The sequence below is a fragment of the Panthera leo genome, chromosome E2 (assembly GCF_018350215.1).
Source record: "Panthera leo isolate Ple1 chromosome E2, P.leo_Ple1_pat1.1, whole genome shotgun sequence".
In the NCBI taxonomy this organism is placed as follows: Eukaryota; Metazoa; Chordata; class Mammalia; order Carnivora; family Felidae; genus Panthera; species Panthera leo.
Window position 1 is genome coordinate 8,835,989 of NC_056693.1, and position 20,660 is coordinate 8,856,648.

Here is a 20,660-nt window from a genome sequence, read left to right on the forward strand (position 1 = left end):
TGAATGAGAAATCTTACGTGGTCACATGGGGCAAGTGTTGGCTTCGAACGTCCTCTTTTGAGGTAGTGAGTCACCCGTCACAGAAGGAGCACAAGCAAGGTTGACTGACCGGAGGTCAGGAGACTAGAGAATTTGGCCCTACTGGGGAGCTGGAGTCAGGTTTCTGCTCCCTTTTCTGTCCCAACTTGTACCCATATTGGGAAAGAAATAGACCTTAGAAGTGTCCGGCTTGAGTGTGGCATGAGGTTCTGACCAATTGACCTGACTCCTGGCTGGAATCAGGGGTCATGTGGACAGCGAATGGGCCAGGAAAATCCAAAAGGAGAAGTGGCCCCAGAGGCCTGAATGAGGGGGGTCAGTGGGACCCTGTGCCAGGCTGCAGAAGGTAGCCTCACTTTTCCCCATCTGAAGAATGGGTCAGTGGGGTTGAAATAATGGGAGCCGAGGAGGCAGAGGCCTTGACGAAATGGCCTGTAAAGTGAGGAAGTACCAAGGGAAGTCAGGGGTAACCCTTCATGTATCACCAGTCCATATCTTAAGACTTAACACACACACACACACACACACACACACGCACACATTCTTTTAGAACCAACTTTCCCATCCCCCACCAACCCAGACTGGGCCCCTGGGAAGGGTAGGGGTGGCAGGGCCAGGCGGGGACTGGCTGCCTCTGTTTCTACATCTCTGTGTTTCTAGATCTGTGGTTCCCCACCCTCTTTTTTTTTTTTTTTTTTTTTTTTTTTTTTGCCACCTCCCTCTCTCTCTCTCTTCCCGTCTCTTGTCTCTGGGTCAGTAGCTCTCTACCTCTGTTTCTCATTCAGTGCCTCTCACCCATTCTTGAGTGCATTTTTCTTCCTCCTCAAAGCTCTCTCCACATCGCCTCCCTTCCCTTTTTTGCTAAGCATTTCCCTGTGTATTTGTCTGTGGGTCTCTCCCTCTTCACCCACCCCCATATCCAGGTGGAAGTTTTCAACCAAATCAAAGGCAGGCAGGACGCACGAAGCCAAAGCCCAGGCTGAGTCCTTCAGCAGACGCGGGGAGGGAGGGAGAGCCCTGGGGAAGTCTGGAAATCGTTACCCCTGAGGTAGGCAGGCCTGGCAGAGGGAGGAGGGGGCTGAGTGAGCTGGGACCCTGTAGGAAAGGGGGGGGGGTGTTTCTCCTGGGTTCCCTGAGGCAGTGGGTGGCCTCTGTCTCCTCCAACCTGGGGTCTCTGTGTCTCTAAGATTCCCTAAAACTCTGATCTATTCCCCCTTCCCCTCCGCCCCCTTTTCTGGCCATCCTTCTCTCTCTCTGGGACTCTTCTCCTCCACTTCTCTTGCGTTTCTGTGCCCCCTCTCTCCAAGTCCCTGTCACTTGTTGCCTGGTCTCTTTCTCATTCTATCCAACCATCCACACACCTGCAGGCCCTCCATTGGCTGGGTTCAGGGTGGGCGGGTCCTGTCACCTGGGGCAACAGCGACAACAAGCCTGCTCCTGCTGGGCTACCCCACAGGGGTGGGACCATGGCTGGTCCCACCCTGGCTGTGCGCTATGGTCTGCCATGGTCCCCAGTCTCTGGGACCGAGGTGCCTGGATCCTGGCCCAACTGGCATCTCACCAGCAGTGGTGTCGCCCACCACATTATCCCATCTGTTCCCTTTCCCCCGCCCACTGTGCAGGTAAGAGGACCCTAGGTTCCTGGCCAGGAGGAGACTGGGAGCCCAGACTCCTGTGTCTGAAGGAGAGGCCTGGGGATCCAGACACCTGCTGAGAGAAAAGCGGATAGGGCGCTCGCGTTCCTCTCTGACTGAAGGAGGAGGGAGGGTCCCAGAGTCCTGGGTCTGAGAGAGGAGGGGCCGGCGAACGTGGACGCCTGGGAGGAAAGGGTTGAGGACTGCCGGGGAGAGATCAGGGCTCGCGGGCCAGACTGGAATCCTTTTAGCCGACGTCCTTGTCCCCAGTCCACGGTCGCGGAGCCCCTGCCCCCGGCCGCAAAGCAGGATTTACACATCTGGGATTTTGACGAGGTCATCAGCAGATGGGAGACCACCTATGGCTCGGCTTCCGTGCCCAAGACCCACGGCGGGCCCTACGCACAGCCCAGGGCCCCAGAGCCTTCGGACCCCACGCGGACTGTGGGGATGAAGGATTTAGGAGAAAAGGTGAGGTTCTGGGATGCAGAGGTCCGCGGGGGGGGGTGGGGTGGGGGAGGAGGTCAGGGGTGGGGAACGCGCTGGAGCACGAGGCACCCTCACGTTGGGTCCCCGCGTCGCCTTCCCGCAGCTCAGACGCCGCGGCTGGCGCCTCCCGCTGGTCACAGAGCACCAGTGCAGTGAGACGAGGGCTCAGTACACCGGCCGGCCGGGCCCGGACCGGAGGCCCACCTTCTACGTCGGGCCCCAGCCCCTGGAGCTTGCGGACCACCACCGCGGAGGCCCTTCCCAGGTAGCGGAGAAGACCCGCTGCCACCTTGGGGCAGAGCCTGTAGCGCCTGCGGAGGGGCCGGAGGGGCTTTGAAGCTTGGGACCAGACTAGGAGAGCCTGGGGCGGGGAATTCTGAGTCTGGGGTCGGGTTAAATGGTCTGGAATGGAATCAGGTTACAGAGCCTGGGGGTGGAGCTTGGACGTCTTGAGGTGGGGCCAGAAGGAGGAGGGGACTGAGACCGAAATCCCAGCTCTGAAGCCGGGGCCGCGCGACCAGTAAATCCCGGGGCGGGGCAGGGAGGGGGTTCTGAGGCGGGGGTCCCGGAGCGAGGTAGCGGAAGGTGCGTGGGGGCGGGCCTTGAATATTCTGAGACCAGATCGGGTCGGGAGGCGGCGCTAGGCTTCCTTAGAGAGAGGATGAAGCGAAGAGGTTCGTTTGTCCTACCCGCGACTGAATTCCAGGGGCGGGACGTGGAAGCTGAGTCTGGGGGCGGAGCTGGGAAAGTTTTGGGGGGCGGTGGGGGGGGGGGCGGCTGGGCCTTGTGTTCGACGACCCGCAAGTGTTTGGATTTTGGAGTGACCCTCATAAGGGCTCTGATTTGGGGGAACGAAGATAAAGTGTTCTGGCTTGCGACTGGTCAGGAAGGATTCGGATTCATCCAGGGAAGAGGGATCCTGAGCCTGGGACCCCGGGCTTGGGATGGGTATGAAACCTTGCTTCATCCCTCCTCCCCCCGCCCCCCCCCCCCCCCCCCGATCCTCCGCAGGCTTTAATCCCTTGGACAAAGAACCCCGAGCTGTCCGGCCAGCCTTTCACGGTATCTGACCAGGGCGTCCTGGACCGCCATCAGCTCTATCTGACCACCTCGGCCAAGGACTTCCGGGCCTATCCGAAGTGAGTCTGGGTCCTCTCTCGGCACCGTCGCCAGCACACCTAACCCCGGTGTCGGCTCCCCCTGTCCGACTCAGTTATCCTCAGTCTTCAGCTCCAGCACGCTCGAGAACCAGAGGTTCAGACCCCAGCCCCTACCTCTTTCAGCGCCCAGGTATTCCTAGTGTGAGCTCTCAGGAATATGAGACCTGCGGCTCGTCCTAGAAGCGGTTCTGGACCGGGGGCGGGGCTCCAAGGGTCTCGGGCGGGACCTGCTTTGCTTCCCAGATACTCTTTCCCAAGGATTCGAAAATTCTAGATTCCCGGCCCTTAAGGACCTCGAGGGCCCAGGAATCGAGGCTAGGCATCCCCAACTCCCATCCTTCATAAGGGGTCCCCGAGTCCTACAAATGTGTCCTCGCCTCGGAACGCAGAGTTCGCGTCTACAGGCTCCTCGGGAGCCGAGGTCTGAACCTCAGCCTTGTCCCCAGGATCCAACGGTGCCTTCCCTCTCCTGCCTTCCCCACCAACAGGAAGGAGTTGTCTGGATATCCCCGCAAGGACTCGCTGACCTGCTGGAGCTTTCAGAAGACGCCTCAGGTCTGGGGCTGGGACCCACAGCGGCCGCCCCGTCTGCGCTCCTCTCGGCCGCCAGGGATCCGCGTGCCCCACGTCCGCCCGGCGACGCTAGCCGTGCCGCACCGTGGGGCGCTGTCTCTGGCTCAGGAGTCCTACAGACCCCCGCTGCACCCGCTCCTCCGGCTCGATCGTTTCTGCCCTCTGGAGCTGCCCTGGGGCGGCCCCCACTGGAAGCCGGTGTCGGGCATCTACAGCGTGCCACAAGCCTACCGCACTGAGAACTCCAGCTACAGCAGCGTGAAGCTGACCCCGATCTGAGCCGGCAGCGCCGGCCCCGCCCGGGCGGGGGCGGAGCCGAGTCTGGAAGACCCCGGCTGGGGGGCACACTGGGCGGGGCTATGGTCGGGAAGCCCGCCCATCACGTGGGAGGGAGACAGAGGCCAGGACCCGCCCACTAGGCGTGAGCCGGACGAATCCCACCGGAGACTGACTAGGGTGACCGGGTCGGGGACGAGGATGGATGCTGAGCCCGGAAAATATACTTTGGGGCTGTGGGCTCGCGGGCGGGACACGCCCTCTACGACAGAGCGGGCGAGTTTACCTTAGTCAACGACAGAGTTAAAATAGCCTTAACCGTGCTCATTGCTGGGTTCGGCTCTGGGGGCCCGAGTGTGCGGGAGATGGGGCTCCCGCTCTACCCCTCGTGGAGGGAAGGCACGTCTGCGTACAGGTGGGACTCCGCCCCTGAGCACAGAATCCAGTATTGAAGCCACGCCCCCTCTGGGGTTAGGCTCTGGCACAGGAATGGCTTTCAGCGTGTGGCAGATGGAGTGGGGTTGAGGTCTGAGCCGATCACCATTCGAGGGTCCTTGGAGGGACAGCTCCAGCCTTCCCCTGGCTCCCACTCTGATGGGCGGAGGCGGGGCTACGCCATCGGGGGCAAGGCCAGGGTCTCCCCATAGCCTATTTCCTATGACCCCAACAGGACTTTGCTGGCACCTAACATAGCATCTGACGACTGAGTCAAGTGAAGTCAGCTTCACCTTGGGCGCACCGAGAAGCAGGAGCCACTCGGGGCGTGGGGGCAGGGGCCACTCCCGCACACTTCCCTGACCTTTTCCGTTTCTCGCCCCCGGAAGGATTAGTGTCCAGGTTACCCCATCATGCCGCCACCCCCAGTGGCCTTGCCGCCCCCACAGCCTGCAAGTATAAGACCAGGTAAACATCACAGGGGAGGCACCCAGAATGGAGATGCTCCAGGTAAGGCTGTGGGGTCCCCGAGGCCCTTTGCAACTCCATCCAGGTCACAGCTGGCACAGAGGGAGAGTCCTGCGACTTGATGGAGGAGGCTTCTTTCTGGAAGGGTGTGGACAGCCAGCAGGCTTCCTGCCAGGAGGAAGCAGGTGGAACAGGGCCTGAGGGTGGGAAGCTGCGGGGTTGGGACGATCTGGGGCTCCTGAGTATTGGGGCAGGGGATCCAAGTGGGATGAACGGGCCCTGAATGGATGACGCCAGGCAGGGGAGCTGGGCCCCTGAACGGGTTCGTGTGAGGGATGGGAGGCTAAGGGCCCAGGGTAGCGGTGTCTGGCAGGCCCTGAGACGCTGGCCTTGTCCCAGGGGCTGCTGCTGCTGTGGCTGCTGCTGAATGTGGGTGGGGTGTGGACCTCCAGGGGGCCACTGCGGCCGCTGTGCCGGCCCATCAACGCCACCCTGGCTGCTGAGAACGAGGCCTGCCCCGTCTGTGTCACCTTCACCACCACCATCTGTGCCGGCTACTGCCCCAGCATGGTGAGCGGCGGGGGTGGGGATGGACGGGCGGGGTCCTGGAATGGGTGCTGCCACCTCGGCTCCAGAGTGGGTCACTGAGGACCAGGCCCACAGAAAATGGGAAATGGCAGCCTGGACAGAAGGGTGGCCTTCCCCCACCTCCCGCAGGGGCTGGGCACGTGGGAGGGAGGAAGAGCGCAGAGGGTCGGCTGCGATGCCTGACCTGTGGGGGGGGCGGGGGGTGGGGGGTGGGGTGGGCACAGCGGGGCGGAGCTCGGGGGAGGGCCTGACCACGCCCCCCTCATCCCCGCCCTGGCCTCCAGATGCGAGTGCTGCCGGCGGCCCTGCCCCCTGTGCCCCAGCCCGTGTGCACCTACCGTGAGCTGCGCTTTGCCTCCGTCCGGCTCCCCGGATGCCCGCCGGGTGTGGACCCCGTGGTCTCCTTCCCCGTGGCCCTCAGCTGTCGCTGCGGGCCCTGCCGCCTCAGCAGCTCCGACTGTGGGGGTCCCAGGGCCCAACCCTTGGCCTGTGACCGCCCCCCACTCCCGGGCCTCCCGTTCCTCTAAGGACCCCTCACCCCAATGCCTGGAGCCAGCAGCCGCTCTTTTCTACCCCTCCCAATAAAAGCTTCTCACACTGCACTCTGGTTGTCTTTTGTCAGGCTTAGGGTACGCGTATGAGTATGTACACACACACACACACACACACACACACACACAGGCTCAGAATGGGTCCGATATCAGAACCATTTTATACAAAGTCACAGTGTCAGAACTCCAATAGAAAACAGAGCGGGGGGGGGAGGGAGGCCGAGGGTCACATCAGCTCAGGAGGTGTCCATGGTTTCGCCTTCTGTGAGGAGAAGGAAGGCCATGTGGTCAGGGGGCTGGGACTGAGCCCTCCGGGACTGGGGGTGGGGGGTGGGGGGGGAGGGGCAGGGGCAGCAGGGGACACTCACTGAGCTCATTGAAGAGAAAGGCATCCTGGTACTCCTTCATGTACTGTGTAGAGCGCGACTCGTCCAGAAAGAGCGAGTAGACCCTCTTGATGTCATCTACCTGGACTTCCGTGCCCTGAGGGGATGACAAGACCTCAGTGCCCCCCCGCCCCCCCCCCCCACCGGATTGGTAGGTCACGGTGGGGACGGGGGGGATGGGGTTAGCACGCATCCCTCCTCGGCCACCTCCCCGCTGTGGGCCCAACCCCTCCGGTCCTCAGTCTCTTCATCTGTAAAATGGACCGAACGGTGTTAACTTCTAGCTGCCAGACATTTACTAAGCACCTGCCACGTGTCAGGCCGAGGGATACAGGTATAAACTCCACAGACCACAGTCCCCCCCCCCCCCCCCCCCCCCCGCTGCCTTTGCAAATGTATGTTCTAGGACTGAAGGCAACGACCCACTCTCAGCCCTTGGAGCCGTGAGCGCGCCGTTCACTCGCTCAGGCTGGCCCCCGCGTGCTTACTCGGCGGGCTGACCTTGCGCTTCCGGCACACCAGGCTGGCGGCCGTGATGAGCTGGATGGCGTAGCGCAGCGACGTCTCCAGCCCGATGCGGGTCAGCACCGTGTAGGCGTCCTCACTCATCTCTACGTCTTCCTCCTCGCACCTGCCGGCAGGTGGGGCGGGAGCGGGGGTGAGCCGGGGCTGCCCCCCCCCCCCACCCTGGGCGCTGCTGGGCGTCCTGGGGTCGCGTGGAATCCAGGTCCTTGGCCTCCAGACCCTCCCCGTCCGGGGTCCTACCCCCCAGTGTCAGCCACTGGCTCGTGCCCTCCCTTCTCTACTGTGGTCCCCCCGCCCCCAGATCAGAGGCCACTGCTTGGATGCCCAGCCCAGCCTGGCCGCTTGCAGGCCCAGAGGCCTCCCCTCCTCAGACCTCGCTGCCCCCACTTGCCAGACAGGGTGGACGCCGGCCCTGCCGCCCAGGCCCGAGGCCTGGTCCCGCCCCAGGACGCCAGGCGGTCCCGTGCATACCGGATGCGGAGGATCTGTTTCGTGTCCTTCTCACTGTAGGGCGAGGTGGAGACGATGAGCAGTCGGTCCAGGAGGTCGATGGGGATGCCGTGGGGGCTCTGGTAGCTGGTACCCCGGATCCTGGGGAGGAGGGGGAAGGGAGGGCTGTCAGGACGATGCGCCCAGAACCCAGCGCTCTGTGCCCTCTACTTGGAGTACCCCACCCCCTCCCCTCCACCGCAGCCCACTCACTGGGCAAATACCACTTAACCTTCAGCTCACGGCTGCACCACCCACCAGGCAGCCGTCCCTCGACTGCGTCACCGCCCCTGTAGAGCTGGGGTGGCTTTAGCTACGTGTCTATGTCCAGGATTACTGGATCAAGGTCCTACTCCCCTGCGGAACGCCCAGCTCCATAGGGGGAGGGCCTGCACCGGTCCTGTTCCCTGCTGTACCTGGCCCAGCAAAAGCCCGGCACGTGGCAGGTGCCAGGGAACTGAGCGGGGCCTCGTTATTCGTGACAGTTGCGTTCTGAATAGTGGGGCAAATGCTCATTAGCAAACGATGAACCCCTGCTTCTAGGGGAAATCCAGTCAGGTTCTTGTGGGCCTATGTGGTCACGATAACTTTTGTCGACCAACATATAACCTGGTTCTATGTGTTCCCGCATTTTTTTTTTAATGTTTATTTATTTTTAAAAGACAAGAGACAGAGCACAAGGCGGGGAGGGGCAGAGAGAGGAGACACAGCATCCGAAGCGGGCTCCAGGGTCTGAGCTGTCAGCACAGAGCCCGACGCGGGGCTCGAACCCACAAACTGTGCCATCATGACCTGAGCCGGAGTCAGATGCTTCATCAACTGAGCCACCCAGGCACCGCCGAATTCCTGTTTAAAGACATCTTATTTTGGGGAACCTGCGTGGCTCAGTTGGTTAAGCATCCAACGCTTGACTTCCTCTTGGGTCACGATCTCATGGTTCATGAGTTCAAGCCCGGCGTCTGGCTCCGTGCTGACGGTGAAAACCCTGCTTGGGATTCCCTCTCTCTCCCTCTCTCTGTCTCTCTCTGCCCCTGGCCTGCTCACTCTCGTTCTCTAAAATAAATAAACTTAAACAAACACGCCATCACCAACAAAGAGCATAAAGTGTGACAACGTGGCAATAAACAGATCACAAAAAGAACACGCGTTTGCAGCATGCGAGCTGAGACTAGAAGGCAGAATGTCACCTTGTCGGACCTGAGTCTGGGACGTCCACATCAGGGGACTCAAATTTTTTGCCACTCTGCGCACATCTGCACAGGAGCACAACAGTGCCACGACTCCTGACTCGGGAGTTACAAGTAAATTTCAGGGAGAGTACGCAGACTCCCAAATAGGTCACGTGCAAATAACGAGGAGCAAGTGGGTTTGCTGCCTGTCTCAGAAGGCGTCCCGTGCAGACAAGGCAGACAAGAGAGCACCAGGGCCGGGGGTAGTGGCAACACCCGAGGGCAGACGTTCCAAGCTTTGCCAGAACCTGGGGCACTTCGTGTGTCCAGAATTTTTCCGTGGCGTCCTCAGGGCCCAAAGAAATATTAAGTGCTATTACGCACTTTGGTCTAAGTGACCTAACTGGAGTGATTTATGCAGTGTCCAACACGGGTCACCGTGCTTCCCTCAAAAACTTAAAACATCCCGCAGCACTTGTGCCTTTTCTGCAGCGCCCCGGGGATGCCCCGGCACACAGCTTGGGAACCGTAGCTGCAAAGGGTACAGAAACAGAAAGACAGAAAGAACAGGGTCCCTCGACTTCCTCGTGGAACGGAGTTGCCTGCCTACCTTGTTTAAGGTCCCGGCAGGGAGCTCAACAAACAGGTCCTGCTTGCCCTGTGGCTACACCCACCGCCCGGGGCACCCCATTTCCCCGGGGGCCGTTGAGGGGGCTCACCGGGTGATGCCTCGGTTGGTGGCCATGATGAGGACCGGCGCCATGTCACTTTCCAGGGCCCGATTGAGGAAGGAGAAGCTCTCAATGTCCAGCATGTGCACCTCGTCGATGAACAGCACCTGGGAGCCACTGAGGGTCAAACCCACCCCCCAGGCCTCTCTGCTCCCGCCTCCCCCCTCCGCGAGCCACCTGCCCTCCCCCAGTACTCACTCCAGGGATGATCTCCGCCTTGCCCTCCTCACGCCACTCAGCCACCTTGGCGTTGATCTGCTCTCGGACTTCTGACTTGATCTCCCCGGTGTCGCCTGCGGGAAGCGGGAGTGTCAGGGGACAGGGATCCAGGGCCGGAGGGTGGCCAGAGATAAAGACGGGACGCCAGGGACAGAGGGAAGAGAGACCAAGACCGGAGTGGCAAAGTGACAGAAGGGCCGGGAAACGTCCCAGAGAGGAGGAGAACCAGAGACAGAGACCCCAGGGAGAAGTGATGGCAGGACACACGCCCATTGGGCAACCCTAAGGGGCCCCACCTGAGAAGAGAGCCAGGAAGCCCTGGGTGCGGGAGTTGATGACGTCGATCTCATGCAGGGACACGGTGTGCACCACCTCCTTGCGTTTCTGGAGCTCCCCGTCTGGACACTGCACAAACTTGGTCTGTGGGGCCGGGAGGGGTGGGAGAGACAAGAGCAGAGAAGAGCATGAAAGGGGGGCCCGAAGGGGCTGTCTGGGGGTGGGGGGCGGGGAGACCGGATCCCTGAAATGGAGTTGAGGATCCAGAAACCCCAGGTCGAAGAGGCAGTCGCGGCTAGGGCATTCGAAGGACCGGGGGTTCCTGGAGGACCTCGGCCTTCACGAGCAAACTGCTACGTTGAAGGGCCCTGGCTGTCCCAGAGGGTGCAGGGAAGAACCAGGAGTGCCGGGGACATGTGGTTCTGGGCCATGGGGGTGAGGGAGGAGATGTGAACACCCCAGATCGTGGAGCGAGGGGATCCCCAGAGCCCTGGCCCACCTGGGAACCCATGGCGTCATAGTCGCGAGCACGTGTGAAGGAGCGGCCCAGCTTGGAGATCTTGCCCGTGGCCTTGTCGATGGTGATCACGTCCCTGCGGGGGGGGGGGGAGGGGGGGGAAGAGCAGGAGTGAGGACAGGAAAGGGCCCAAGCTCCCCTACCCCGGCCACCCAGCGTAGCCCCCGCTGCTCACCCAGCCTGGACCTTGTCCTTGGTCAGGGACTCGATCATCTTGGTGCCCAGATCGTATATGGTCTCCATCTCCGTGGTCTTAAGGGTCAGCTTCCCTACCTTAGAGCCCTGAGAGGGGGGACATGCCAGGCAAGGAGTTTCAGAGGGGGCCCAATATCTCCCCAACACAGCCTCAAAATGGGCACGACGCAGGGATGCTTCTGGGGGTGGTGGATATAGTCACGGTCATGACCGTGGTGATGGCCTCGTGGGCACACACGTATGCCAAAACTTAACACCCTGCAAACTTTATTATTATTTTTTATTTGCTTTTCACATTTATGTATTTTTGAGACACAGAGACAGAGCGTGAGCAGGGGAGGGGCAGAGAGAGAGGGAGACACAGAATCCAAAGCAGGTTCCAGGCTCCCAGCTGTCAGCACAGAGGCTGATGCGGGGCTCGAACTCATGCACCGTGAGATCATGACCTGAGCCGAAGTCGGACGCGTAACCAACTGAGCCACCCAGGCGCCCCGTCCTAACACCCTGCAAACTTTCGATGTGTGCAGCTTTTGTAGGTCAATTGCACCTCAGTAAACCGATGACTAAAATCCCAGGAAGCAAACCCCCAACAACCTACCTAGAAGATCAAATCCATAAAACCAACACGGACTAGGGGTCCCACGACATGGGGGTCACACTCTCCCATTCTTTGTTTCATATCCAAATAACAGGTGTTTTTTGTTGTTGTTGTTGTTTTGTTTTGTTTTGTTATCGATCACAAACCCAGACAACAGAGCTAAGCTAAACACAGCTAAGGAAACAAAAACGCCACACTCCCTCCCCACAAGATAACACAGTCAACGTCCTTAAGGCTTTTCCAGCAGATCCACCTGTCTCTTCTTTCCAGTTTGTTCTTTCTGCAGGGACAGGTGGCAGGATAAAAGAGTTGGGATTAAGGAGGGAGATAAAGGTGATTTCGGTTTTATGCCTTTATTTTTATTTTTAAAGATTTATTTATTGGGGCGCCTCAGTGGTTCAGTCGGTTGAGCATCCGACTTTGGCTCAGGTCATGATCTCACGGTTCGTGAGTTCAAGCCCCGTGTCAGGCTCTGTGCTGACAGCTTGGAGCCTGGAGCCTGCTTCGGATTCTGTGTCTCCCTCTCGTTCTGTTCCTCCCCTGCTCGCACTCTGTCTCTCTCTCTCTCTCTCTCAAAAAAAATATAAAGATTAAAAAAAAAATTAAGAAGTGCAAGTCAATGTAATTATACATCTTAAATCTATTTCCGCTGAAAACGATGAGCAAAGAAAAGAGACGGTGTCCACAGTACGAGACACAGAGACAGAAGGTGACTCTGTGTGAGGTCAACAGGCTTGAGGCATGTCTAAGTGTCCTGTCGTTTAGCATGTTTCTAGAAACTGTCACTTAAGCGTGTAAAAGAGAACGACAAACCAGAGAAAACGACAAACTCAAAAACACTGTGCCATGTGAAAGAAGCCAGCCACGAAAAGTCACTTATGCTGCAGGACTCCACTTATAAAAAAAAAATTTCACTTTTGGTAAAAAAAGAGAGAGAGAGAGAGAGAGAGAGAGAGAGAGTGTGGGGGAGGGACAGAGAAAATCCCAAGCAGGTCCTGTGCCAGAGCCCGATGTGGGGCTTTGACCCCACAAACCTTGAGATCGTCTCCTGAGCCGAAATCACGAGTCCGATGCTTCACCAACTGAGCCACCCAGGAGCCCCTTCATGGTGGTTTTAAGGGTATTTGCGACACTTTTAGGACAAAAGTGTTAAAATTCTTAGCTTCATAAAAAGGGAGCGACTAAGGGTGACGGGGCGCCCGGGGGGCTCAGTTGGCTAAGCGTCCGACTTCGACTCACGTCATGATCTCTTGGTTGGTGGGTTCGAGCCCCCGCGTCAGGCTCTGTGCGGTCAGCTCAGAACCCGCTTCGGATCCTCTGTCGTTCTCTCTCTGGCTCCCCCTCCACCACTTGCACACACACGCTTGTGTGTTCTCTCTCTCTCTCTCTTTCTCTCAAAAAAAAAAAAAAAAATTAAGAAAAAAAAAAGGCAGCGAATCACAACTACCAATCACAGCTACGTAAGCTGGATAGGAAAACTTTTTGCTCTAAGCTGTACAGATGCCGCAGAACAGGTCCTTAGGTTGAACCATTAAGGATTCATGGTGAGAAACTTCCAGAGATTCTCTGTCATGACACCACTTGCTTTAACTGCTCACGGTGTCGCTCACAGATGGGATAAACCGTCCACTCAACTGACCCCCTACCGTAGGCACGCAGAGGGGTCCAACCCACAGCTCAAGAACGTTCCATGGATGCTGACCTCAGCCAGGACCGGCTGCCACCCGACCCTTCAGCAGACTCACCGTCCCTGTCGCGGGCCGATCGATCTGGATCTCCACCACCTCGCCTTCGATGATCTCGGTCTCCTCCCTGCGCAGAGAAAGGGCGTGATCAAGAGAGCCCAACGCTCGGGCCCTCAGGAATCGCTAACTCCCATGAGCCCTTGGGCACAGGACAAGCCGAAGAAGGCAGGGGTCATCCGAGGCCGCCGGGAGCTGGCTTCTTCCCCTGCACCGGGTCCCGGGCTTACTTGATGCGAACCCCGATAGACCGCCGGAAGGCCTGCGTCAGCGCCTCTGTCTTGCTCATCTCCAGGGAGAAGATCTCGCTGCCCGCGATGGCTGTGAACGGGGTGTCAGGGCCCAGGGCCTGTGCCATGCCTGGGGAAGAGGTGGCCTGGTTAGGTGGGGGCAGCCTGGCACCAGGTCCCCCAAACCTACTCGGGGTCAACCCAGCTCTTCTCGCTCCTCGGGAAGGAGCGTAGTTGAGGTGGGCTCGGCGCTGGGGGTGGTCAGGGAGACGCAGAGGAAGGCAGTGACGGCTTAGAGCCGTCGCGCTGCCCAGGGGGCCAACCTCCTGACCCTATAATCTGGCCAAGCCCCTCTCCCAATCTCCAGGATCTGTTTAGCCTCCAGGCTCAGGGGTAATGAGCAAGAGTAGAGGCCAAAAGAGGGCTGAAAGGGTAGTTAAGGGTGGGGGCTCGAGCCAGACCCAGGTTCGAGTCCTGGCTCCACCACGAGGCACGGGAACCACCACGAGGACGGGTCTCCTCTCCGGCTGGAGGACAGTGGGGCTGTTCTTACAGCCACTCCAAGCACCGAGCCACGTCTCACAGACAGGAAGTCACTGAACCTTTCTGACCAATAGGAGGCAGGAACCCTTCTTGGTCCCTTTCTTGTGTGCCGCGCTCAGTGCCTGGACAGCCTGTTCCCTATTGTCTGTCCCAGGGACTCCGCGGCATCCTGCAAGTCTTAGCTGTGCTCCTGATTCATCTGGGAAGTCTCCCCTGCTCCCTCCTTAGGGCCAGGAGTCTCTTCTGTCCATCACAGCACACTGTGTCCCCAGAATGGAAACTCCCGAAAAGTCAAGGCTTTGGTCTTACTCATCGAAGTGTCCTCGGTGTCTGGCCCAGGGCCTGGGCCCCCATTTTATTAAGGAAGCAATGGCCCACATTCAAACACAAGAAATGTTTTAATGTCTCAGCGTGTTGCAGTGGAGACGTGTTGTGACCAGACGATTAAGCTCTAGTCAATAAGACAGAAGCAAAAGTGTGTGGGAGCCCAAAGGCAGCCGCTTAAAGGGAGTGACGTTTAAAGGGAGGGAAGTACACCCTCACTGCAGGTCCCCTTTCTCCTACATGGGAGCATGGGCGCGAAGGCTGGAGCTTAGGCAACCCTCTTGGAATATGAGGTGACCCTGACATGGCAGCGAGTGCCTAAATGGCCTACAGTCAGACTCTTCTATGTGAGAGAACGAACCAGAGAGTTTAAGACCCAAGATTTTGGGTTGTTGGTTAAATGTGGTTGAACCCAAGCTTGATTTACACAGGAAGGATTATCTTCCTGTGTAAGAGACCAGAAAAGCTCCTGCCCTGAGAGGCCTCTCACCCATGGCGATGGCTGTCTTCCCCGTGCCCGGCTGGCCAGCGATGAGGACCGCCCGCCCGGCGATCTTCCCTTCCCGGATCATCTCCAGCACAACCCCAGCTGCCCGCCGGGCTGCGAGCTGCCCCACCATGCCCTGGGAAGCCTGCAGGGGGGGAGGCGAGAATACACCAGGTTACCTCCTATTGGGCTGCCACCCCATTTCCAGCCCCTCCTGCCTAGTGACATGAAAGGGCACGGTGTTAGCTAGGACTTGGGGAAAAGGGAAGAAAGCCTTTTCCGCCCCAATATCTTCAGACAATTCAGACGCTAGGGGCACCTGCGTGGCTCCGTCGGTTAAGCGTCTGACTCTTGGTTTCGGCTCAGGTTATGATCTCACGGTTCTTGAGTTCAAGCCCTGTGCCCGGCTCTGTGTTGACAGCATGGAGCCTGCTTGGGATTCCCTGTCTCCCACTGTCTCTGCCCTCTGCCCCTCCCCCCACAAATAAATAAACAGTAAGATAAAAAAAAAATAAAGAAATTTTAAAAAATCTCTACATGTGGCTGAATTTTATCAGTAAGTAGCCAAAGTTCCGGGAGCTCCTAAGTCACCCCAGGGGCCTAGGTGGCCCTCCCCACCTGAGGCCTCCACGGACCAGCTTTCCCATCCCACTGCCCCCAACCCTACCTGCCGTGGCTCCAAGGCGTCGTCCAGCCCCAGCCCCCGGATGTGGGAGTGCGCGCCTGCGTTGGGGGAAAGAACCAGAAGGCACGGTTACCAGCCGGCTCGTGGTGACGTGTGGCCTGAGGAAAAGGGCTCCTTCCCTCAGCCCTGGTTTCCTCCTTGGTCAAATGGGGGGCCCGAGTCTCTCCCTCACTGGGGAGGATGGCTGGTGGTGGTCACAATTATTTTGTGTTTATAGCCTAATGGCCTCACAGCGTTCTTATTTCGTTCCATGTAACCCTGAGAAACAGTGAGTCCCAGCGATTATCACCCCGGAGTGCTTCTGGGGTTCAGTCACCGCCTCAGGCCCTCAACATGAACTTGAGGGAACCCAGAGACATTACACTCCTTGCCCGAGATCACACAGCCAGTAAGAGGTAAAGACGTGGGATTTCAATGGTGCACACCAGACCCGGGCTGGGAAACTACAGCCTGGAGGCCAGTCACTTGTTTTTGTAAATACAGTTTCACTGGGGGCGCCTGGGTAGCTCAGTCGGTTGAGCGTCCGACTTCAGCTCAGGTCATGATCTCACTGTCCGTGAGTTCGAGCCCCGCGTCGGGCTCTGTGCTGACCGCTCAGAGCCTGGAGCCTGTTTCGGATTCTGTGTCTCCCTCTCTCTCTGCCCCTCCCCCCGCCAAAATAAATACACGTTAAAAGAATGAGTACAGCCTCCTCCGTGCAGGTAAAGCACTTTTTGGAGGCTGCACCCCACGGGCCCCACCGCACCCCAGCTTCGTGCTCCTGCCTTCACAGCTTCCTCGGTGCGTGAGCCAGGACCAGTGGCTTGGCTGTTCTGAGTCTCGGTTTCCTCAGCTAAAAATGGGATAAGGGTCGCCATACACCCTCTCCAGGGATAGCGAGAGAATTCGGCAGGAACTCACGCGTTCGCTGGTTAGCTGTGGAGCGCCCACTCTGCCGAGGCCCCTGCTGGGGACACAGCCAGAAACGAGCCAGAGCTGGTCCCTGCCCTCACGGAACTAATGGCACAGCGTGGGAGGGGTGCACGGGCCGACCCCAGCAAGCGCTCAGCCAGCATCCGCTTTTACGATTTCCTAGCAAAACTTTGGTACGCCCAGGAGCCTGACCGGGCTAGCTGGCAGCTGGTAACCAAGCTGGCAGAAGGGCAGCGTGGGCTCGGGGCCCAGCATGGGCCCCCACGTGCCTTGCTGAGCCCGCTCTGCAACTCGGGATTCTCTGCATCATCAGACAGGGGGACAGGGTGGTAGGCAGGCCACCTCCCTCTCAGGGTTCCTGGGCAGGGCTCTGTTGAAGGCAGGCAGGGTCTAGGTCCCTGTCCGTGACCCACACTCACTCACCGATACGTTCAATCCTCGTCACGTCTCGGATCTCTGGGACCTTGGTTGTGGCTGTCTGGGAGCGGAGGAAGACACATCAGACGCGCGCTCGCGGTCCCCGTTTTCAGCAGCTCCTCTGTCCCTCCCGCCCACGGCCTGGGAGGAAGTCCTTTTCGTGCCTCTTCCCCGTGGGCAGGCCAAGAGCCCACACACCTGTCACTCTCATCCTTCTCGTTGGCCACCAACTAAATGCTGGTTGACTGACCACAGTACACCGAGTTCCAGAAAGACAAGGACCGTGTCTGTCTCGTTGACACCTCTGTCCCCGGGGGCTCAGCCCGTTGTTGGGTGCCCAGGAATTATGTGGTTAAGAAAGAAGCCCCCCTCCCTCTCCTGCAACCCTGGAAACGGACACGAACGCAGAATAGCAAGCTGGACGTGGCCTGGCCCCCGACTGCCCAGCCCCCTGTGCCACGCTGCCTGGATCTCTGTCACTAGGCCTTTGCACGTGCACATCCCAGAGTCCTTTGCCCGGGCCCGACTATTCTGGGGTCTCCAGATGTCCGGACAGAACAAAAGGTCTCCTCTGGGAGCCTGCTATCTCCCTGTGCGATCTCACACATAGGAGGGAGACTGTCAGATCAATGTTCTCGGCTCCAATAGACGGGACTCCCATGAAGGGTACAGCCCACATCTTGCTTGTTCACTTGGGGTGCAGTGTTTGCGGGGTGGGTGAATGATGTGCTGTACGGAAATGCTGAGCTCGTTCAACAAGCAAGTACCAAGTCCTCCGGGATCGCCAGCTCTCCGAAAAGAGGAGCCGGCCACCATCTCCTGTCCTATAGCGGAGGGAGAGGAGTAGATACCTCCCCGGGACAATTCGAGAACGCCCAGAAGATTCACACAAGTCCACGGCAGCCTTATCCCCAAGAGCCACATACGCTTTTGTAAAGCTTATTTATTTACTTGGGAAAACCCAAAATGTCCGTCAACAGATGCCTGGATAAACAAAACGTGGTACGTCCACGCTTGGAATAGCATTCAGCCATAAAAAGAAAGTTCTGGGCTGCCTGGGTGGATCGGTCAGTGGAGCGTCTGACTCTTGATGTTGGCCTAGGTCACGATCTCACGGTTCGTGATTTCAAGCCCCACGTCGGGCTCTGTGCTGGCAGCATGGAGCCTGCTTGGGACTCTCTCTCTCTCTCTCTCTCTCTCTCTGTGTGTGTCCCTCCCCTGCTCTTTCTCTCTCTCTCTCTCTCTCAAAATGAACAAATAATCTTAAAAAAAAAAAATGAAAACATCATGCTAAGTGAAAGAAGCTAGACACAAAAGGTCACAGACGGTCCAGGATGAGCAAACCCACAGAGGCAGGAAGCACATTAGTGGTGGCCTAGAGGCCTAGAGCCAGAGGGTACGGGAGGGCTGGGGGATCGTGGCCAAGAGGTACAGGGTTTCCTTCTGGGGAGGATGAAAAATGTCCTGAAACTGACGGAGGTGACGATTGCACAACTGTGAACGCACCAGAGACGCCGACCTATACGTTTAAAATGGGCAACTTGTACAGCAGGGGGATGATATTGCAATAAGGCTGTTAAAAAAAAATCAGGGCGGTGGGTCTTAGGCCGTATCATCTGCCGACACTGGAGTGTCTCACAACTTCTTTCCTTTTTTTTTTTTTTTTTAAACTTTATTTATTTAAGTAATCTCTACACTCAACGTGGGGCTCGAACTCAAGACCCCGAGATCAAGCGTTGCCGCTCTGTTGACTGCGCCAGGCACACGCCCCTCACAATTTCTAATAAGGAAAGGAAGGCCTAGGAAGCCAACCTGTTGATCCAGGGCCTTGGTCACCTGCCTCGAACACCTCTTGCCTCCTACAGGTCTCTCTTCTTCCAATAGGAGAGGAGACTGAGGCATCCAACCTAGTGGAGCCTTCAGTCTCCGGAACCGAGTTTAGACCCCCACACATCTCCACACAGCCCATCAGACCCCACTTGAGGCAATAAATGGACGTGGATCCAGAAATCCCAACCCCCCTCTCTCTTTTTTTTTTTTTTTTTTTAGCATTTCTTCTTCTTCTTATTATTAATGCTTATTTATTTTTGATAGAAACAGAGCACAAGCCAGGGAGGGGCAGAGAAGAGGGAGACACAGAATCCGAAGCAGGCTCCAGGCTCCGAGCTGTCAGCACAGAGCCCGAGGCGGGGTTCTAACTCACAAGCTGTGAGATCATGACCTGAATTGAAGTCAGACGCTTAACCGACTGAGCCACCCAGGCGCCCCCAGAAATCCCAACCCTTAATGATCCCAACACAAATACACTTGCGTCCTACAAGGCCTTCCGTTTCACGAGAAGCCTCTCCTATGCTGTGCTGTCCACTGACCCTATGGAAGTAGAGATCATTTAAAAAGCTTTAAGTTTATTCATTTTGAGAGAAACAGAGAGAGTGAGTGGGGGAGGGGCAGAGAAAGAGGGAAGATCCCAAGCAGGCTCCACACTGTCAGCACCATCAGCAGAGAGCCCAATGCAGGGCTTGAACTCAAACTCACCAATCGTGAGATCATGACCTGAGCAGAGACCAAGAGTCTGACGCTTAACGGACTGAGCCACCCGGCGCCCTAAGCAGAGGTCATTTTAAAACTCAGCACCCACCACCCCTTTCAAACTTCCAACGGTTCATCCATGTTCCTGGGAACTGGGTCTCAGGAGTGTGGCCATTATCTTTCCTCTTCTTCCCTACCCACCCCCTTTTGCCATGGCAGCAGCCACAGACTCAAGCCCGGCCCCATCCCTCCGGGTCGCTATGGGAACCCAAGTAGCTGGAAACCCAGTTCAACCCCCAAGCTAAGGCCACATCCCTTCTTCTTCCAGATGTTTCTCGGGCGAGTACTTGGTGCCTGGGCCAGTGCCGCTGGCCTCTCCTTTACAGAGCTCACATGCACTCATTCATTCAAACATTCAAGTGATAACTTACTGAGCATCCACACGGAGTATGAGGTGCTGCAACAGGAAAATGGCCAAAACAATTCCATGACGAGATCCCACACCTCTGGAACCCCATCCCCACGGACACCCTCCAGGTTCTCAACACTCTTGTGGCTCAAGGCTAAGCAACTTCACGCTCTCAAGCACACAGGACAGGTCCCCACCTGGGCTTTCTCCTATAGTCAGGTGCCATTTATACAACCCTCATTAGACTTCAGGGCAAAAGACTGGAGAACTGGCTGCTGATTGCACTCAGAAGATGGGAAGCTGGAGTTCCCATAACACGATGCAGTCAGATCTGATCACTGAGCCCTTGAATATCCACTTGAATCCAGGATAATAGGAGTCCAGTCCCCAGCCCCTCCTCCCTCAGCCTCAGGAGTCCGGGCCCCCAGCACCTTTTCCCCTCAGATCCAGGGGTCCGGGCACCCAACACCCTCCTCCCTTAGATCCAGGAGTCCAGTCTCCAGCCCCCTCCTCCCTTAGACTCAGAAGTCCGGGCCCTCAGCACCTTCCTCCCTCAGATCTAGGGGTCCGGACCCCCAGGCCCCTCCTCCCTTAGACCCAAGGATCCAGGTCCTCAGTCCCCTTCCCGCTCCGACTCGGGAGTGCGGGTTTTCCCCTCCGCTCTCCGCACGCCGCACTTACCACGGTTGCCATGATGCTCACCAACCGCCAATATCCTAGCGGAAACGGAAACGCGCTAGAAACGCGGCGTTCTGGTCCCTCTAGACGGCTAGGTCCTCCAAAGATCTCGGCGTTCCTTCATAAATATGCAAACTCTCCTTGTGTGGGCGTGGCGTCACTTTTCAGGACCCGCTCTTCCGCCGAGGCTGAGCTGGTAGAAGGGTGCCCGGAACTCCTGGGTCGGTTCCCAACGCCTCCTGACCCCTCCCTTTACCCAGGCCTCCTTGCCGAGGTTGATTGCAAAATTCTTAAGACTTCTTTGGGCAACCACACGTCCCCCACGCTCCCTTTCCTCCTTATTCCACCCTCTCCTCTCTCTGCTAACGCTGGAGCCTCAAGTTTAG

The 20,660-nt window shown here is 58.0% G+C and overlaps 3 protein-coding genes across 5 annotated transcripts; 2 read left to right on the top strand and 1 right to left on the bottom strand.

The window, feature by feature from the left end:
• Positions 1 to 1,464: 1,464 nt before the first annotated feature.
• On the top strand, positions 1,465 to 4,494 carry LOC122208746. Of its 2 annotated transcripts, none has more exons than XM_042920174.1 (5): positions 1,465 to 1,661; positions 1,944 to 2,144; positions 2,266 to 2,427; positions 3,174 to 3,301; positions 3,769 to 4,494. In XM_042920174.1, exons 1-5 carry the CDS (start codon positions 1,506 to 1,508, stop codon positions 4,172 to 4,174), a joined length of 1,053 nt encoding a protein of 350 aa, XP_042776108.1. In that variant the 5' UTR covers positions 1,465 to 1,505; the 3' UTR covers positions 4,175 to 4,494. The 2 variants fall into 2 exon arrangements, with proteins under 2 accessions (XP_042776108.1, XP_042776109.1); XM_042920175.1 differs by having other exon boundaries at positions 3,811 to 4,494.
• Positions 4,495 to 5,101: 607 nt separating this feature from the next.
• On the top strand, positions 5,102 to 6,258 carry LHB (luteinizing hormone subunit beta). The gene is made up of 3 exons (XM_042920340.1): positions 5,102 to 5,116; positions 5,435 to 5,644; positions 5,947 to 6,258. The coding sequence occupies exons 1-3, from the start codon at positions 5,102 to 5,104 to the stop codon at positions 6,187 to 6,189; spliced, it is 468 nt and encodes a 155-aa protein (XP_042776274.1). The 3' UTR covers positions 6,190 to 6,258.
• Positions 6,259 to 6,355: 97 nt separating this feature from the next.
• RUVBL2 (RuvB like AAA ATPase 2) lies at positions 6,356 to 20,629 on the bottom strand. Of its 2 annotated transcripts, none has more exons than XM_042920037.1 (15): positions 20,278 to 20,629; positions 16,665 to 16,719; positions 15,312 to 15,367; positions 14,648 to 14,789; positions 13,291 to 13,420; positions 13,064 to 13,130; positions 10,701 to 10,807; positions 10,508 to 10,601; positions 10,029 to 10,152; positions 9,712 to 9,806; positions 9,502 to 9,620; positions 7,596 to 7,715; positions 7,101 to 7,230; positions 6,582 to 6,696; positions 6,356 to 6,475 (listed from the first exon to the last, which is right to left on the bottom strand). In XM_042920037.1, the coding sequence occupies exons 1-15, from the start codon at positions 20,287 to 20,289 to the stop codon at positions 6,450 to 6,452; spliced, it is 1,392 nt and encodes a 463-aa protein (XP_042775971.1). In that variant the 5' UTR covers positions 20,290 to 20,629; the 3' UTR covers positions 6,356 to 6,449. The 2 variants fall into 2 exon arrangements, with proteins under 2 accessions (XP_042775971.1, XP_042775970.1); XM_042920036.1 differs by lacking the exon at positions 20,278 to 20,629 and adding an exon at positions 19,619 to 19,720.
• Between the last annotated feature and the right edge of the window lie 31 nt (positions 20,630 to 20,660).

Bases quoted from the DNA above. Each gene is read 5' to 3' on its own strand.
- LOC122208746 (XM_042920174.1), top strand. From the start codon at position 1,506: ATGGCTGGTCCCACCCTGGCTGTGCGCTATGGTCTGCCATGGTCCCCA. The intron at 1,662-1,943 runs GTAAGAGGACCC...CCTTGTCCCCAG, and splicing joins TTCCCCCGCCCACTGTGCAG to TCCACGGTCGCGGAGCCCCT. The intron at 3,302-3,768 runs GTGAGTCTGGGT...CCTTGTCCCCAG, and splicing joins GACTTCCGGGCCTATCCGAA to GATCCAACGGTGCCTTCCCT.
- LHB (XM_042920340.1), top strand. The intron at 5,645-5,946 runs GTGAGCGGCGGG...CCTGGCCTCCAG, and splicing joins CCGGCTACTGCCCCAGCATG to ATGCGAGTGCTGCCGGCGGC.
- RUVBL2 (XM_042920036.1), bottom strand. From the start codon at position 19,705: ATGGGGTTCCAGAGGTGTGGGATCTCGTCATGGAATTGTTTTGGCCAT. The intron at 10,808-13,063 runs GTGAGTCTGCTG...CCCCCCTCTCAG, and splicing joins ATCGGCCCGCGACAGGGACG to GGCTCTAAGGTAGGGAAGCT. The intron at 7,231-7,595 runs GTATGCACGGGA...ACCTGCCGGCAG, and splicing joins AAACAGATCCTCCGCATCCG to GTGCGAGGAGGAAGACGTAG.